Source organism: Carettochelys insculpta, chromosome 7, assembly GCF_033958435.1.
Source record: "Carettochelys insculpta isolate YL-2023 chromosome 7, ASM3395843v1, whole genome shotgun sequence".
NCBI lineage: Eukaryota > Metazoa > Chordata > Testudines > Carettochelyidae > Carettochelys > Carettochelys insculpta.
Genome location: NC_134143.1, coordinates 26,225,947 through 26,244,673, shown reverse-complemented (window position 1 = coordinate 26,244,673; position 18,727 = coordinate 26,225,947). Strand labels below are relative to the sequence as shown.

At 42.2% G+C, this 18,727-nt stretch overlaps 1 protein-coding gene across 15 annotated transcripts in view; it reads right to left on the bottom strand.

The window, feature by feature from the left end:
- Positions 1-18,727, bottom strand: part of CABCOCO1 (ciliary associated calcium binding coiled-coil 1) — a 393,177-nt gene that overhangs the window by 42,538 nt on the left and 331,912 nt on the right. For 2 of the 15 annotated variants that reach the window (XM_075000160.1, XM_075000169.1), the window contains one exon: positions 15,179-16,637. The exons of 11 other annotated variants lie outside the window; for them this stretch is intronic. In XM_075000160.1, the coding sequence (XP_074856261.1) occupies positions 16,557-16,637 (81 nt within the window). In that variant the 3' untranslated portion in view covers positions 15,179-16,556. Of the gene's footprint in view, positions 1-15,178; positions 16,638-18,166; positions 18,212-18,727 lie in introns of those variants that run through there. 2 more of the 15 variants (XM_075000167.1, XM_075000171.1) reach the window with 2 other exon arrangements.

Sequence of the window (18,727 nt, the reverse complement as noted above, 5' to 3'; positions counted from 1 at the left end):
GACAATTTACAACTGCTGATGATTTGCACTTTACATGCTTAACCTCACTACTCCAGTACTCTCTCATCTGGCAACATCCATAATCTGGCATGATTTTAGTTAGCTGGACAACCACTTATCCTGCATGTAGGCAAGTTTCCCATGGTCCCATAAAGTTTGTTTACAGCCACCAGTCCTGGCTCTCAGTGTTCTGTGTTGTCATTTAGCTGTATTTTACCCCTAAATGCCTTCTAAGAGCTCAGTAAGCAGTGACAGTGTTGGTAATGTGCTAGAAAATATTGACCTCCTGTGGTCCAGCAAGTTCGCTTGTCTGGCACCAGTCAGGTCCCGAGGGTGCTGGACAAGAGCGGTTCAATCTGTACTCTATTCTTTCATGAAAAGTGTTGCATTGAGCACTATGTGTTCACTGTCAACAGTGTTGAGCTCAAGATAATAATAAAACCAAAGGATAATAATCAATTTACATTTATTAAAACAGCAATTTTGGTATTTATTAATGCTTAATGCCTCCATCTTGCAAAATTAAGACACCAACAGTCCCTTTGAAATCAGTGGACGTTTTGAGTGGGATGCAATTGAATAGTCAGGCTTTTACTTTGTAGTGAAGAAAAAAAAAAGAGGTCAAATTTTCCTGTCATCCACATTACTCAAACTCTAAAATGGACTTGAACAGTAAAGCAGAATTATCCTGAGTCTAAAGTGCAGAGAACACTGTTACCCATTTTAACTACTTTTTGTACAGGTGTTCCTTTCAGTAGACAATTAGTCCCTCGTCCTTTCATGAATGATCAATAATCTACATTATCATTCCTACCACCAGAAAAATATTTACAGTCAAAAAGCAGAAAGCAAGCTGCCGTCCCACCCCTGGACTCAGCCAAATGCTAAATCAAAGCAATGCACCATGTATCAGGCTGGACCTGGGAAAGAGAATGTTCAGCAGAGCTGTAAAATCAGTACAGCTGGGCAAGCAAAGATTTTTTTCAACGCTGTTTGTAATTTAGTCATTTCACAATGATGGGTTCAGGTGGGCTGCTGGAAAACTACTTATCAGGTCTGGGCTTGTACAGACTTTTGCTCTCTCTGTGACCAGCAAAGTATTGAATTTGAAGGGATTTAATAATTCTTTATGAGTTTCTCTCCAACCTTTCCCCTCTTTTCTCTGGAAGCATGATTAAATGAGTATTATTTCTTCTTAAGTAATTGTACAGGTCATTTATCCTGGATTTATGAGTATCAATCTATTTTAGAAGATATTAGATAGCTTTAATGTTTGACACATTCTCTAAATCATCTACTGTGCTTTCCGTTTGCACTAGATGATCAGTACTCTTTTCAATATTAGATTTTTATTGACAATGTGCCATACAGTCAAATTATATTATAATGCTGTACGATAAGTGAAAGATTAGGAATTAACGGTGCTTTTTTTGTGCCAGAACTTGCTGGTACTGAGTACTGGCACCTCAGCAGTCCCAGCTGCAGGATTGGCTGGGGTGGGGGAGCTGTCTGACTACCGGCACCTTTTTTTTTTTCTTCCAAAAATTAAACTGGGAATTAATATTGTTAATCCAAAGGTTCACTCCTGGTTGTTGACACAAAGTACAGGAATAATATAAGCAATTTCATATTAAAATGTTTTTCTTTGATGCAAAACATGTACTTTTTCAAACCTGAACATAGACTGGACCAGAAAAGAAATTTGGAAACAGCATCCTAGAATTTCTAATTTAAAACTGATGGACCAAATCCTGAAGTTCTGTTTTTATTCAACTAAAACTCACTGAATTCCATGGAGAAACAAACCAAACCAACCAACAACAATAAAAAACCCTCTTTAGAATCTGTCTCATTAGTTCAAATTTATATGACAATCAGCAAAAGGTAAATTAAAGCTGACCAATCTTCATATAAACCTATCTAAAGGCTAGAGCAAATACCACGGCTATCCATTGACTTCTGTGGAAAATCAGGCCCCATATTTGTATTGTACATGGAGAACTGCAGTTGAGTGGTAAAGTGAACGTACACAGTGTCAAGTCCATTCTTGAAGTAAAATGACATATATGCACTGTACTTTGTAGAACTATGGCCCTTTATCCCCAGCTAAGGCTTTAGGACTCAGAAGACAGGTTTTAAATACTTTCTGGGTTTTTTTTTAATGTTTTGCTGCAAATTGAAACAATCTGTTGCCATTAGACCTGTTTGAAATGTTTCAGAATACAAATTGTTGGCAATATCTTTTGTTGAAATCTCAATTAGAAAAAACACCAGTGTGAACCCCCCTCAAAAATCATTTTTGTTTTTTTGTAGCTAGTCGTAGAATCATAGATGATTAGGATTGGGAGGGACCTCAGGAAGTCATCTACTTCAACCCCCTGCTCAAAGCAGGACCAACCCTCACTAAATCATCAACTAAACCAGGTAAGCGTGTGTATTCTGTCACATTCCAGTTGCAAATGACCTAGCATGACATCAAAAACATTCATGAAATGATCTTTTGTGTGCATGTTTAGAAAAATGTTTTTATTTTTCCAGCTAGCTATCACTGATGTCACAGCATGCAGGAATTCGTTACAGTTAAAGAAACAGAACTAAGCTTATATGGAAGATAAGGCAATCTGCCACATTTACTGTAAATGTAGAACCAATTTACTGTCCATAGCTAAAATTATCCTCCACACATAAGCATACATACATAGACTTCTAAGGATGAGATATAATTACCAGACTCAGTTGCTCATGCTAGTCCACTGGCCATATGGTCTCGTCATGAGGTGGGGAGCTAGGTCACGCTGGAGCGCACTGCTGCTTCTGGAGGATGATTGTAGAACCAAAAGACCCAACTCTACAATTTTGCATCCATCTTTCTATATGTTTTGGTTCATAGATCCTATCTTGTCTCACTGTCCCAGGATTCTGTATAACCACGAATCATCAGTTACTGGCAGACGTGACTTTGATTTGTTTATTGATGGAGCTTTTGTCTCCCTGTTTCTTGGTGTTAGCCACAAAGTCCTGGGGTTCAGGACTGTGCTCGGGCCTCACTAGGTCCAGGCCCTGGCTCAGGGTGGGACAACAATCACTAGGAGTTCAAACCAGACTCGTTGGGCCCAGGCCCCGGTTCAGGGCAGGGCAGCAAATGAGATGCACAGTTCAAACAAGAGAGTCAGTGGGCTCAGGCCCTGGTTCGGTATGGGACAAGAAACAAAGGTAGTTTAAAAAACTTCAGCCATCTTGCAAGCTGGATGGCCGACAAACCCAGGCATGTACCAAGACCAGCAAAAGGGACAGTGCCACCCACAGATTCGGGGTGGTGGGGGTGGAGGGGATGCAGCCCCACTCACTCCACAGCACCCCAGATCAGGACCCTGTCCACAGCAGAGTGGTCTGCCACTGGGGTCGGTATAGATCCCAACCACAACATGCTGACCCAGCTAACCCTGGGCCTCTTCCAGACTCTCCCCTCTGAATCATACCTCAAGGGTCTGCAGGATAGGCTCCTCCTTGCCTGGGTAGAGTGGGGGGTTTCTGTATTTCTGTCCTGGTGCGTAGCTCCTCTTCAGTGAGGCTCAGACGTCCGGGCCAGTCCTCAGCCTCCTGCAGGGTAATCCTCGCCTCCCAGACTGGGGGCTCAGGACCCATATCTGCCTTCTCTGCTGGCTGGGTCCCTACTGGGCTTCAGGACAGGGCTTTTATACAGTCAGTCTCACTGCCTGACTTCTGTTCAGGTGAGGGGTTAGGTTCTGCCCACCCAGCTCAGGGAGAGGTTCTTCCCCATCTTGGTCAGTGCGCAGCCACTCCTGCTCATTACATTTGGGAAGGTTCTGTCACCCTCATAGGCATTGGCCAGGAAGGTGGTCCGAGAAGCTGGTCTCTGAGATGGGCTGGTATTGGGGACTGAGCCCATTACCTTCACACACCTAATGTTAAGCAGATTTAAGCCAATATAGTTTAAAATGGGGTTCCAGTTTCAGTACGGAGTCACTTCAGTTACAATGTGTTAAAAAGGAAGTACAATAACAGATTGTTCAAATGCATTGCTTAACAAGCTACTAACAAATGTGTCCAAAAGTGGTTAACACTTTCATTTATCAAATCAAATTCACAAAAATTGGTCTGCAATTCATGAGGTTACATAATGTCTCATCAGTAGACAATTTCATTAATAATAAAAGATTATTTCATTACAGCAATTTCACTGCAGGTATACAGAATCACACTGGTAGATATATTGGCATGTAGTTGTGTAACTGTACATAGTAGCAGAATTGCAGTGGATTCACCGTTTCTCACTTCGCTAATTCAAAGAATCATTAATTGTGACACCGCCATGGCAGGCTCACTCAGCTATCAACCCTGATTTAATAGCAGAGACTCTGATCTTGCAGGATGCTTCATACCCTTGTCTCCCACTGAAATCAATATCGGGCCCTGCATGAGGTAGTAAAGCAATGTTGCTAGGCTGCATTACTTCCACAAAACATCGTTCAGACAATTAGCTAACATACTGTGAAATACGGCAAACCTCCCAAGTTCCATATTTCCTAGCAAATGAACAAATTGCTTCTTTGGTGGCAGCGCATAGATTATATTGGTTTTGTTCCCTCAATTGCTAAATAGGGAAAATGTAGTCATTCACTATGTATCTCCCAATCATTAGTATAAATTCATCTACTACGAAAAGAGGGGTCAAGAAGGCTTGGGAAAATTTGGTATAATGATCCAAAATGTGTGTGTGTCAGAGAAAGGAATGGAGGACATTTGTTTGGAAAGCAATGAAAGGAAAAGTTCTCCTCTTGGAAATGCCTAGTGATTCTTGATTTAATGCAGTGCAGTAGGGAAGGTCACAACCTCAAACAGAAAGGAGAGTGGAATAGCTGATCAGATAGGAGGATTTTTCCTCTTTTAGGGTAGAAATATGCTATTGTTTATTCAGCCGCACTGGTATGCATGGCATGACAAGGAATTGGAACAGATAAGGATAGGGTTGGGGGGTGGGTATAATACTCGAAAGGAAAAAAAAGACTCAATTTATCAGATAAACCTAAGACAGGATTTGTCTTACCTGTATGTTGGTATGTATCTCATGCAGAAGGTTAGTCTGTAACTTCATGAGATTTTTTTAACCCTATGCCATATTTGGACAGACTGATATGACCAATGGAACCGCAGAATTTTGAGGCCCTAACCCAGGTAAGCTTGAGTATTCTGTCATCCTTCTAGATACAAATGCCATAGCACCACAGCTAGACACTTAGGCTGTGTCTACACTAAGAGATAAAATCAATTTTAAGTCAGTTAGCCTGATTTTTCCAAGCACCTGTCCTCACTGTAAATTCCATTAGCTCAGTTTATGGATCACTAAAATCGACAATATCAAGATCCTAAAATTGTAGTAACCTGAAGGGTGTGGTGTTCAGTTCAAATTTAAAATTCCAAATGAAGGGTAGTGAAGATGTGCCATGTCTTTAAATTGGATTCATTAGCCTCCACAGATGTCCTGTATCTGCTCCACAATGCACCACAGTTCTCCACTCTGGCCTCTTTCGTCTCCACTGCTCTCAGGTGTGGAGGAATTAGGCAACAGGACCGTTACAATTCAGCACTTGCAAGCCCATGGCTGTAGGGTCATGGAAGGCTGAAAAATCTTTTCTTTTTCTTTGCTAGTAGAGCAGCTGTGGGGTCTGTGCTTCTGTGTATACCCCTGCTAGCAGCCTTTTTTCTGCTCTGCCTGGTGCCAGCTGCTGGCCCTCTCGTACCATGTATCAGCGAGGCTGTGGGTGGGGGTCATGCTTGTCTGGTAGGATGAGAAACTTCAGCCATTTACATGTTGTCCTGACCCCCACATCCCCTTCCTTCCCTCCCCCTTGAGGCACCACACAGTCTGGAACATTCCTGCGCCCGACTGCATCATGTGGCTTGACCCTGAACCAATAAAAGTATGTGCTGCGCAAGGTGCCAGGCAGCTTGCACATGGTGAGGGTCATGATTTTCAGGGGCTGGCTGTAGCCAAGGGTTTTTTAGTCCCCTGGGGGACCTCTCCCTCGGTGGTCATGATTTTCGGGGCTGGCTGTAGCCAGGGGTCTTTTAGCCGCTTGAGGGAAGGCTACCTCGGTGGTCATGATTTTCAGAGCTCGCTGTAGCTGAGGGTCTTTTAGCCACCCAGGGGACATCTCCCTCAGCAGTCACAATTTTCAGGGGCTGGCTGTAGCTGGGTGTCTTTTAGCCACCCCGAGCCATACATGTCTCAATGAAGGCAATGTATTAGCTATACAATTACCACAATTGTTGAGGTAAGGCTTGCAGCAGGAAATATTCTTGTCCTCCTGGTCTTCTTTTCCAGCTCCGATCCTGGCTGTAGTCTGGGGTCTTTTAGCCTGATGAATCATTCAAGTTCATTGTACCAACAGCGTCTACTTAAACATAAGGGTCTTCTTTGGTAGGAGGCCTAAATACAGATTCAAGTTCCTGAAAGGACCTCCGTGGGTGGTCACGATTTTCATGGCTGTCAAAAGCACACTGTCTTTCAGCCACCCGGAGCCATTACTGATGATTCATTTGAATTTCAGTGTAGAACCTGTGTCTACTTAGAGTCCTCTTTCCCAGAGGGCATAAACCAACATCCAAGCCCAAAATAAAGCCTGGACATGCTGTTTCAATGTAGCAACCGTGTCTACTTAAACATACTTAACATGGCAGGGGAAAGAGAGGAATGAAATATGGGAAGATGTCATCATATATCCACATCTAGTCATGGGGCCAGAATGCAACAGGGCTCAGGAAACTGTGGGATAGGTTCCTACAATATGCTGCTGCAGCTCGATATAAGCTAGATTTAAGCTACTTGTGTGTGGCAGTAGTAAGTTGAGTATGTGGGAAGATGAAGATGCTCAAAATGGAATGGATAAAACTCAGCGTTAAGAAATAGATTTTAATAAAAGCGATTTTTATCTTGTAGTGTAGATACAGCCTTACAGTCTGGGAGGGGAAAATCACACATGCCTGGAATGAACAATAGTTACCTCAAAGAGTTACAAAGAGATCTCACAAAACAAGTTGACTGGGCAATAATACGGCAGATGAAATTCAGTGATGATAAATGCAAAGTAATGCACATTGGAAAATATAATTACAAGTATACATACAAAATGAGGTGGTCTAAATTAGCTGTTACCACTCAAGTAAGAGATTTTGGAATTCCTGTGGATAGTTCTCTGAAAAGATCTGCTCAATGGGCAGCAGCAGAAAAAAAGCTCACAGAATATTAAGAACCATTAAGAAAGGGATAGCTAACAGGACAGAAAATATCATACAAATATATAAATCCATTGTACAACAACACCTGGAATAATGTGTGCAGTTCTGGCTACCTCATTCACTTCCTTCCCGCTTGCACACCTGCCCCCCCACCAAAAAAAAAAAAAGATGGAGAGGTTGTACCTCCCTGGTCTGGCATGGTCAGATCCTGTTCAGTCATGAACAAGAGAATTTGCTGGGCCAGGGAAGGTAACTTGCCACTAGAGCCCTAAGCTGTCACCCCCACTGGGCTGCTTCCCCCACTTGTTGCTGGGCCAGCAGCCCCGGCCTGTGATACTGCCAGGCTATCACCCACGCTGTCCCAATGGGGCTGCCAGGGAAACCCAGCTCCAGCCCTGCAGGACTGCTTGGGGAAGCTGGCTCTGGCCCCATGGGGGCTGCTCCCAGCCCTGTAGGGATGCTGGCCCAGGCCTGTGCGACTGCCCCCCATGGGGTTGCTGGGGAAAGGTGGGCTCCCCCAAGGTTCCCCCTCCTGGGGCTGTGATAGCAGGACTCCCAGAGGATGTGGGCTGCACCCTCCCACTTAGTTGTCTGATCCAGTAAAATCCCTGGTCCTGCTGGATGAGGGATGTTACCAGACCAGAGTGCTGGTTTTAGGAGGTGCATACTGTATTAGAATTTCAAAAGGTACAGAGAAAGGTGTGACTTGAGGAAATCACGTAAGTCCCCTTGGGTTGTCCTCCTGGTGCGCAACTCATGCAACCTGATACCTGCCTTCCTGCTCACTGAGGCTCCCCACCACCCTGTCCTGCTGGGTCAGATCCTCTGATCCCCTCCAGACAAGGCAAGAGCTTGAGGCTCCTGCCCCCCTGAAAAGCAACACAAACACTGAGCCAGCTAAGGTCTGAAAGGACTCAGTTCTAAGGGCTCAGCACCCAAGAAACCCATCTACAAAAGGGAATAAACCTCCAAATAAATCCACTTTTCTCTGTGTAAAAGTTTGGCACAATAAAAGCTTATAAGGATGTCTGCCCTCTTTGTCAACAAAGAGAGATATGCACAGTGGTTGTGCCTTCCTTCCTCTCCACCCCCTCCTCCCCGCCTCAGTCAGAATCATTAAACTGGGCTTGGTGATAAACAAAAGCATTTTTATTAAAAATAAAAAGGAGGATTTAAGTGGCTGCAAGTGAAAAAAGTCAGATCTAAGCAAGCTGACATGAACAAAAAATGCTTAGCTAATTCTAATTCACCAAGAAACTTGATACATGCAGATGTTACTCTGAACAGTTGTTCAGAATATCTCTTTCACAAGCTAAACAGCCTCCTAGCTTGGGCCTGACCCTCCTTCCATCGTCTTAGATTTTTCCAGCAAGTAACTTAAGTGATAAGAGGAGGTGTCTCCAGGCATCTGGCAACTCCCTAGTTGTTTCCCTCTGTTCCTCCCATCCCCTTATATTCCTTTTCTCCAAGGCAAGAATTCTTTGTGCTCTGTTCAATCTTTTCTTACCTTGGCCATGTCTACGCTAGCCCCGAAGTTTACTAGTTTCGAAGTTTACTAATTTCGAAGTTTACTAGTTTCGAAGTTTACTAATTTAGAAGTTTACTAATAAAGCACTGAAATGCATATTCAGCGCTTCATTAGCATGCGGGCGGCCACAGCGCTTCGAAATTGATGAAATCAGCTCATGGGAATAAAGGGACCTCGAAGTAGGCGGGGTCCTTTCGAAAAGGAGCCCCGTCGGGATGAGCCGTGCGGCGGCGACCCGCGTCAATTTTGAAGTGCCGTGGCCACCCGCATGCTAATGAAGCGCTGAATATGCATTTCAGCGCTTCATTAGTAAACTTCGAAATGGCCATTTGTGTGGCCATTTTGAAGTTTGGGGCTAGTGTAGACGTAGCCATTGAGTGGAAAATTACTGGATTCAAAACAGGTTTCAAGGTCAGGTAGCCTGGCCACATGTCTTTCTAGGACTTAGAAATTTTGGGCTTACATGACAAACAAGGCTGCCTGACCAAAGAATTACATTTAACTAATCTTCCTTATAGATTCCCTCAGTTGTTGAAGTGCTTTTCTTAAGCCTTACTTGCTATTATTTAACTTCCTTTCAACTTTTACTTAACTTTTCTTCATTTTCTTTAAGTTACTTGACTTATCTAACTTAAACCCTTGTTCTCCAGGTGGAGCATAGGTCCTCTTTCACTTGGTAGATTTAATTTAGGAGACATTAAGATTGCCAACACTTAATTAAAGGTTCTAGCAAGGATGCATGGAAGGTCTAAACTCATGAGGTAAACTGTGTGCACACAGGACAGAGCAGGTTTGGACTGGTGTCCCCACAAAGACTATAAGCCACGCAAATGAAAGCTTGAGTTAAAAAATCATAGAATCATAGAACACTAGGACCGGAAGGGGCCTCGAGAGGCCATCGAGTCCAGTCCCCTGCCCCGACGGCAGGACCGACCACTATCTACACCATCCCTGATAGACATCTATCTAATCTGTTCTTAAATATCTCCAGCAAGGGAGATTCCACAACCTCCCTTGGCAACTTATTCCAGTACGTGACCACCCTGACAGTTAGGAACTTTTTCCTAATGTCCAACCTAAACTTCCCTTGCTGCAGCTTAAGTCCATTGCCTCTTGTTCTCTCCTCAGAGGCCAAGAAGAACAAGTTTTCTCCCTCCTCCTTATGACACCCTTTAAGATATCTGAAAACCGCTATCATGTCCCCCCTCAATCTTCTCTTTTCCAAGCTAAACAAGCCCAATTCTTTCAGCCTTTCTTCATAAGTCATGTTCTCCAGACCTTTTATCATTCTAGTTGCTCTTCTCTGGACCTTCTGTAATTTCTCCACATCTTTCTTGAATTGGGGTGCCCAGAACTGGACACAATATTCCAGCTGAGGTCTAACCAGCGCAGAGTAGAGCAGTAGAATGATTTCTCGTGTCTTGTTCACAACACACCTGCTAATGCATCCCAGAATCATGTTTGCTTTTTTTGCAACAGCATCACACTGTTGACTCATATTTAACTTGTGATCTACTAGAACCCCTAGGTCCCTTTCTGCTGTACTCCCTCCTAGACAGTCTTTTCCCATTCTGTATGTGTGAAACAGATTATTCATCCTAAGTGCAGCACCTTACATTTATCTTTATTAAACTTCATCCTGTTTACTTCAGACCATTTCTCTAATTTATCTAGATCATTCTGAATTATGACCCTATCCTCCAAGGTAGTTGCAACCCCTCCCAGCTTGGTATCATCTGCAAACTTAATAAGCGTACTTTCTATGCCAATATCCAAATCATTCATAAACCTTCTTCATTCAAAGCAGAATTTAAAACTTGTAGGTCATGCCTTGCCAAGGAAGAAAACAAAAACAAACAAACCAAACCAAAAAAACAACCCAAAACCAACCAACCAACCAACCAAACAAACAAAAACAAACGCCTCAAGTCCTGATGTTCCCATGGCAATGGAATGGGTATAGTTCTACAACATAAAATGTGTATGCCTCTTGGGCCTAGCAGAATTCCAAGAGGCCTTCCAGGGTAAGGGCATGTAAGCAGCCATGTAGACTAGTATAGCCGTAGCAACCTAGATGGAAAATTGCATAATTGCTTGGGGACTCCTGCTTTTAATTCCTCTCCCTCCAATCCATCCTGTGACTGGGCTGAGGATTTGCCCCGAATATATTTTTAACTCCTCCCAGAATATATGTTACGCATCAAGACGAGTGTAAAAAGGAAGTGTTATAACAATTCTTGCACTGAAGCCACCTACATATGGGCTTTAGATTTGTTTCTGATTACATGAAATTCCACAGTGGACAAGACATTGCCAAATTTATGCCGGTAATACATGCACATTCCTAACTTTATATATAACTTTCAGAGAGAAATAACTGTACCTTGCAGTCTACAACAATATGTTGACTACTCAGCACTCTGGTTACCCCTCCTTGAAAGGATGCTTGTTACAAGTGACTTTTTTTTTAATCGACTGTGTACACATGTAAAACAAATACTGCTATCAGCTGACAGAGCCAGCACTACTGGTGCAAAGTTCTACGTCTGTACAAAAATATTCTTAACAGAGACTTTGTGCAAACTGTCAAACAATAGACCGCTCCTCCATGGTGTGAAGAGCATACTGCCCTCAAAGTTGTTTGGCCACTGGAAATAGTTCACATTCTGTTCACACTGTGATTATTATGAATTCAGTATTTTGTTTAATGTTCTGCCTCTGCGTGGGATTATATTAATTTATTGGGAGAATTAAATGAATCACTGTGAATATAGTCTGATTTTAAATGCTGTGTATGTGTTGCTTGGTTACCCAGTTGCTATAGTTTGAAGCTTGCTATATACAATTAACACCAGAAGAGACACTACCAAATACTCAGAAGCTAACTTTTGTTTTTGACTTTGCTCATTTATAAACATTGAGTGTTACATTTGCATGCTTTGTGTTCTTTGTTTGCGCTCCACTCATTCCTCTAAAAAAGGGAAAATTTGAGCATTTAGCCTAAGCTATGAGTAGGGCAGAACTGCTCTACCCCATGTCATCACGTATACACAGATTTTTTTAAGCAGCAGGATAGTTAATGCATATGGGCTATCCTGGGCCGTGTCTACACTAGCCAGATGGGAATAAGGGGACTTTGAAGTAGCCAGGGTCCTTTCGAAAAGGAGCCCCGTCTGGACAAGCCACGCAAATTTCGAAGTGCTGCGGCCACCTGCATGCTAATGAGGTGCTGAATATGTATTTCAGCGCTTCATTAGTAAACTTTGAAATGGCCATTTGCATGGCCATTTCGAAGTTTTTGGCTAGTGTAGACATAGCCCCAGTGTAAAACCCTAGTGGAGATAAGCTCTCTTTGTTTTTGCCACTAGGTAGCCATGCAAGGTCCACACACGCACACTTCTGTTGTGGTGGACATCACCTAGTTACTCTGCAGTAAAACTCCACATGCCTTCTTGTTGCCACTAGCATTTTGTACCAGGGTCGCTGAAGCACATTAGAGCTGTGTCTACACGTGCACGCTACTTCGAAGTAGTGGCACTAACTTCGAAATAGCGCCCGTCGCGGCTACACGCGTCGGGCGCTATTTCGAAGTTAACTTCGACGTTAGGCGGCGAGACGTCGAAGTCGCTAACCTCATGAGGGGATCGGAATAGCTCCCTACTTCGACGTTCAACGTCGAAGTAGGGACCGTGTAGACGATCCGCGTCCCACAACATCGAAATTGTGGGGTCCTCCATGGCAGCCATCAGCTGGGGGGTTGAGAGACGCTGTCTCTCCAGCCCATGCGGGGCTCTATGGTCACTGTGTGCAGCAGCCCTTAGCCCAGGGCTTCTGGCTGCTGCTGCTGCAGCGAGGGATTCATGCTGCATGCACAGGGTCTGCAACTCGTTGTCGGCTCTGTGTATCTTGTGCTGTTTAGTGCAAGTGTGTCTGGGAGGGGCCCTTTAAGGGAGCGGCTGGCTGTTGAGTCCGCCCTGTGACCCTGTCTGCAGCTGTGCCTGGCACCCTTATTTCCATGTGTGCTACTGTGGCGTGTAGACGTTCCCTCGCTGCGCCTATTTCGATGTGGTGCTGCACAACGTCGATGTTGAACATCGACGTTGCCAGCCCTGGAGGATGTGTAGACGTTATTCATCGAAATAGCCTATTTCAATGTCGCCACATCGAAATAGGCTACTTCGATGTAGGCTTCACGTGTAGACGTAGCCCAGTTGTCCTGCACTAAAAGAATACCCTATTTTCAGGAAGCAAGGACAAGTTAGCCGCCTTTTCCTTTCTTTAAACCTGTACAACTACTACCAAAACTTCTTCAGGACAAGGAGCTGGTTAAACAATTTAAATGATATGCATTGGAAAGCACTGTGTACAACTATAGTATATCAAAAGTAATACATACTAAAGATTAAGTATACTGAAAGTTGGAAATAGTCCCAGTTGGTTGCACAAGGAATGACACAATAAGCTACTTTTAGAGGGATACTAACAAAGGAGTACACAGGATCCTAAAAATAGTAAGTGATTTTAGCTGAGAAGAGCCAGGAATCCTTAATCCATAATAGTGTAGCTACATCTCATTTTAATACCAGTACATCCAAAGCACGATCAGTTGCATTTCACATTAGCGAGAATCATATGGTATGCAAGATTCCTTATCATGGTGTCTCCTTATAGAACATATGGGTGAAAATCTGGCCCTACTTAAATCAGTGGGAATTTTGCCCTTGGCAGTGTCAATTTATTTCACTTCGACTGTTTGTACAAGTTTGGCCTGTGGGATCTGAACTTTGTTTAGGAATTTTAGCAGATTTTTCAGCTGTTCTACAGATGTACTGATTCTGCATGTCAAAGCAGTGTAAAAATACCTTGCAGTCATATCGTAGTTTTTGTCTACAAAGTCCTGTATATATCTCCTAGAGTATGTCTACACATCAATTAATCATTTGTGGCTGTGTGAGCTGACTCACACTCACAAGGCTGTGGGCTAAACCCTCCTTCCTCACTGGGTTCAAGGGCTCAGTCACCAGCCTGAGCCTGAATACCAGCAACATAATTTTATAGCTCTACAACCTGAGCCCTGTGAACCCAAGTCAGCTGACCTGGCCCAGCAGAAGGTATTTTTGGAGGGTAATTTTTGGGGTAACCTTCCTACACAACTCTTTGTGAGCTACACGTGTGCTCAAACTAGAAACTCTTGGCTTATAGGAACAGAGACCAAAAGTGACAAATCAGAAGCATTAATGTAAACCAACCATATGCTGTCAGAAAGCTAACCATTTCTTGACTGAAAATATTCTGCCCATGTAAAATTTTAAACAGTTGCCTTATAAATTCATTGTGTCCATGTCTGAAAGATGCTCTCAAGTATACAATCACAACCCATTCTCAGGTTACACTCGGAAATAAAGTCAAATTCATTAAAATTTACTTTATACCACTAGATTTTATAAAGTTAATTGTGAGTGTTCACACACATGTAGAAAGTCAACAGTGTGTCCCCATTACCTTTGCTAAGTTCGACTGTGTCAGCAGTGCATTGTGGGTACCTGTCTCACAGTTCCTGCATCCCTGTTGCATTCTGGGTTTCTGTGACAGTGTGTTATGGGGGAAAAAAATACACCATAAGTGGTTGTGATGTGTGATATCATTCCAGAGTGCATTGCCCTTACTTCCTGCTCCCATTGAAAACAAACTGCCAAATGCATTTTCATGCCACTTTTCTACAGCTTGCCCTGGCACACACATTACAAGGGTAGCAGGCTAGCCCTGAGAAATATAAAATGCAGCAATAATCTGAAAAGTTTCAATCTGCAGCTAATGAAAAGTTGTTTTTTTGGTATTGTTGAAATGCTTCATTTTGATAGAGTTATTTTGATTCCTTTCATTTTGATGTGGCAGCTATGTGGTGGTGGGGCGGGGAGGGCAACTGGAGAGCCTGGCAGCTGCATGGTGTGGAGGGCAGCCAGAGAACCCAGCAGCTGCATGGTGGTGGCAGCGGCGGTGGTGGTGGTGGGGCAGGGGGTCAAACCAGAGAGTTCAGCAGCTGAGTGGTGTGGGGACAGGTGGAGAGCCCAGGCTGATTCCCGCTTCCTGTTTTCTACTTCTTGGTCACCTGGAGAGCAGCGGAGGTGAAAGCGATGGTCATAACAGACACATGGGGGGCATTGTGGGATACTTCTGGAGGCCAATTAAATCAAATTAAATAATGCTGGGTTTACACCAGCATTAAGTCAACTTTGTAAACTTCAATTTGGTGTTACTCCTTGGCTGTGTCTACATTACAAAAATAACTTTGAAGTTGCTTACTTCAAAGTACAACTTCAAAGTAAACACCTTCGAAAGTGAGCATCTGCACACAGCATACTTCGAAGTAGCAAACTATTCCATTTGCAGGAATGGAGTAAGGACTTTGAAGTTGGGCTCCCTACTTTGAAGTTCAACTTCAAAGTAAGGGACAATGTGTGTAGAGTCTCTGCTAGCCACTTTCAAGTAGTGCCTAACTTCAAAGTTAACTTCAAAGTTAGTTGCTAGTGTAGACACACACCTTGTGAACAAGCTGGAGTAGAAAAGTCAACCTTAGGACCCCTTAAAATCAACCTAATGATATTTGTAGTGAAGACAGGTACATTATAAAATCAACCTAAATCCCCTAAAATCGACTTCATACTCTAGTGTAGACATAGCCTCACTCAGATGGGGCTACTGGATGTTATTTATTTTTTTAAATACTTTTAATAGATAATGTGCTACCACTGCCCCCTTCTGGTTGTTTTCTTGGTGCCCACAGAAGTGAAAGAGTGACAAACAAAACTCATTCTCTTTCCTAATCAGGTTTAGACAGGTTTTCCATTAATTTTTATTTTCCATCATAAAAAATGTAGATGGAATGGGAATAATTTCTTTAACATGTTATAAGAAGCAAATACGTAATTTTACTGCTTAAAAATGGTCTGTTTTCAAATATTCCATTTAATATTTAGCCTAACCTTAGAAGCAAGATTCATATTTAACTAAGTGATTTCAAAGGTTCACAGCTCTGTAATATGAAAACAAATAGGTTTCACATATCTAAAATATATTACAAAGTTAGTTTTGCCTCCTATCATTTATTTGTTAGGGTTCATTTTGGGCTATCAAACACTTATAAAATATGTGACAGGATACGAACAATGCTAATGTATAATAAATACAGTTAAAACTAAAGTGTTACAAATTGTCGGACAAAACTCCTAGTGAAGTCAAGAAGAGCTATGTCTGAGAAGGAACTGCAGCATCCAGTCCTGTATTTATGTAATTTCAATATAGTGGACATAAAAAGTGTTAAATTATACTAAAGTTTTAGTAAATGTAGCAAACAATTTAATATGAACTAAAGAAAATAATTATAGATCTAAAGTGTATAATTATGTGTTAATGACATTCACTCCTTAATATAGCTGCAATGTGGGGTATGGGTGAAATTCTAGAATCATATTTAAAATACTTTACAATAGGAGAAACACAAAGGAACGGAATTACTGGGAATGTTAAATTTTAACAGAAAGTGCTATTTAAAAGAAGACTTTTATATCTCTGAACTACATGTCTTTCTAATCCTTTTATCTTTCTAAGTATCAAAGGATATAAAATGCGGTTAGGAGACAGCAAAGTTTTGAAATTAGGAGGAATATCTAGCTCAACAGTTTCCTTTGTAAAAAAATTAATTAATGTCAACTGTCTTCTTTTGTTTTCCTAGATTTCTCTAAAGCTTGGCACCATTCTTCTTGTCTGGCTACTCAGGTCTTTTTTTCAATTTGTCTATTCTTGTAGTATATGCCTCTTCCTGCATTTGCAGTTTTTCGTTTATCTCAGTCTGTGAAGACAATCAGAAAAAAATGGTTAGGATGGAGCTATTTTGTGCTGCACATTGTCCTTATGGTTTTGACATAGTGCTTTAAGACTGACAATATCCTGCACACACCTTCCTGTTTTGCAGACATTATGGTGTTCCAGCCTGTGCTTATGTGATAACACGTTATCATATTACTGTATGTGATCCCAATGTAATATATCTGCATGTACAGGAAGTGATATTGGGCCAGCCATTCTTCATGTAACATTAAATTGGGAGATATGCTAATTTGTCTGTACTCTCAGATTTCACCACTAAACGTGAAATTAGAAAGAGTGCTCCAAGATTTGGTTATTGCAGTGTTTTCTTTCATTTCAGATATTAGGTCTCCAGTGTAATACATTTTACTGACCCACTACTGGAACTTAGAAAGCATATTGGAAATAAACAATAAAAACAAGGTTTATGAGATGTTGCTTGTCTGTCTCAATTACACATATAATAATGAATATGTATTTACACAAACAGAATTCTAAAACATTTCAGTGCTTAAATTTCAGTGTAATGTTTGCAGTGAAGGCACACGGGCTGTGATACATTTTAGCAAATTCCTGGCAGTGATAATATGTAGCTGTCTGCAATTCTGTTGCCTGTAAAAATCTGGGCACACTGGATGGAATTCTATGAATATCAGTGGACTTTGAATGTATGTAACCTTTTCAGTATGCTTGGATGCCCATGGAAACACAAGGGCTGCATCTACACAGCATTCCCCTTACAGAGGAGGAATGCAAATGAGGGAGATTGAAAATGCAAGTGAAGCGCTGATTTAAACATCTTGTCCTTCATTTGCGTAATCTCGCATGATAGTGCTTCTTGAAGAGACTTTTCCAGAAGCAGAAACAGCCGTATAGATAGGTTCCTTCAGAAAAAAAGCCCCGTTTTCAAAAGAACCTTTCTTCCTGAAATACATGAGGAAGAATAGTTTTTTCAAAAAAATTTTTTTTTCCTAAAGGAACCTTATCTACATTGCTGTTTTTGCTCCTGGAAAAGTCTTTTCCAGAAGTGCGATCACACAAAATTACGCAAATGAAGTGTGAGAGGTGTAAATCAGCGCTTTATTTACATTTTTGATCTCCCTCATTTTCATTCCTCCTCTGAAAGAGGAATGCTGTCTAGATGTGTCCAAGGTGTGTCACAATACAAACAGACCAGAAACAGAAAGGAAAAGAAGATAAAGGCTACATTGACACTACAAGATAAATTCAAATTTAAGGCAGTTAGTTTGATTGTACCAAGTGACTGCCTTCACTGTAAATACTATTAGCTCGATTTTTGGGAGCACTAAATTGATATAACATCGTTGAAAGCAGCTGGGTATAGTGTCAAGTTCAAATTTAAAAGTTTGAATAAAGGCAAGTGTGGAAGCGCCATGTCTTAAAATTGAATTTATTAGCCTCCAGAAGTTTCCCTTATGTATCCCACAAAGTTACAGTTACCCACCATGTATGGCTGCTTCAATCACTGCTGCTCTCCAGGTGTGCAGGAAGTAGGTCACAGGAAGCCTACAAATTTGAATTCATCACCAGCAACCCCTGGAAACAGAAGGGACACCCAGAAGCCAAAATGTCTTTTACTCATTGCATTGCACCACACTGGTAGCCATCACATCAATAGCCATCTCTTGCAATCATGAGCACTCAAGGTAGTGATCTGTCTAGTCGTTCTCAGGGCCACAAGAGCACTCCAGCAAGGAGCCATCAGGAGAGTCTGGATCTTCCTTCAGTTTGGGGAGAGGGATCAGTGGCGAGCAGACTTCGGGTGCCCAAGGGAAATGCAGAACAATTTGAGAAGATGCAGCATGGGATGATTGCCAGAGGTTACTCCTGGGACTCTATGCAATGCCGGGCAAAGGTGAAAGAACTCTGGCAGGTGTATCACAAAGTCCAGGAAACCAACTGGCAGTCCGGGTCATCTCCAAAGAACTGCTGCTATTATGAACAGCTGCACATGCTTCTTTGAGAGGACCCGAATATGTTGCCCAATCTTCATTTTGACACTTTTTCCCCTGCTCCAGGACACTGACATGCACCACTGCTTCCCTCCCAACC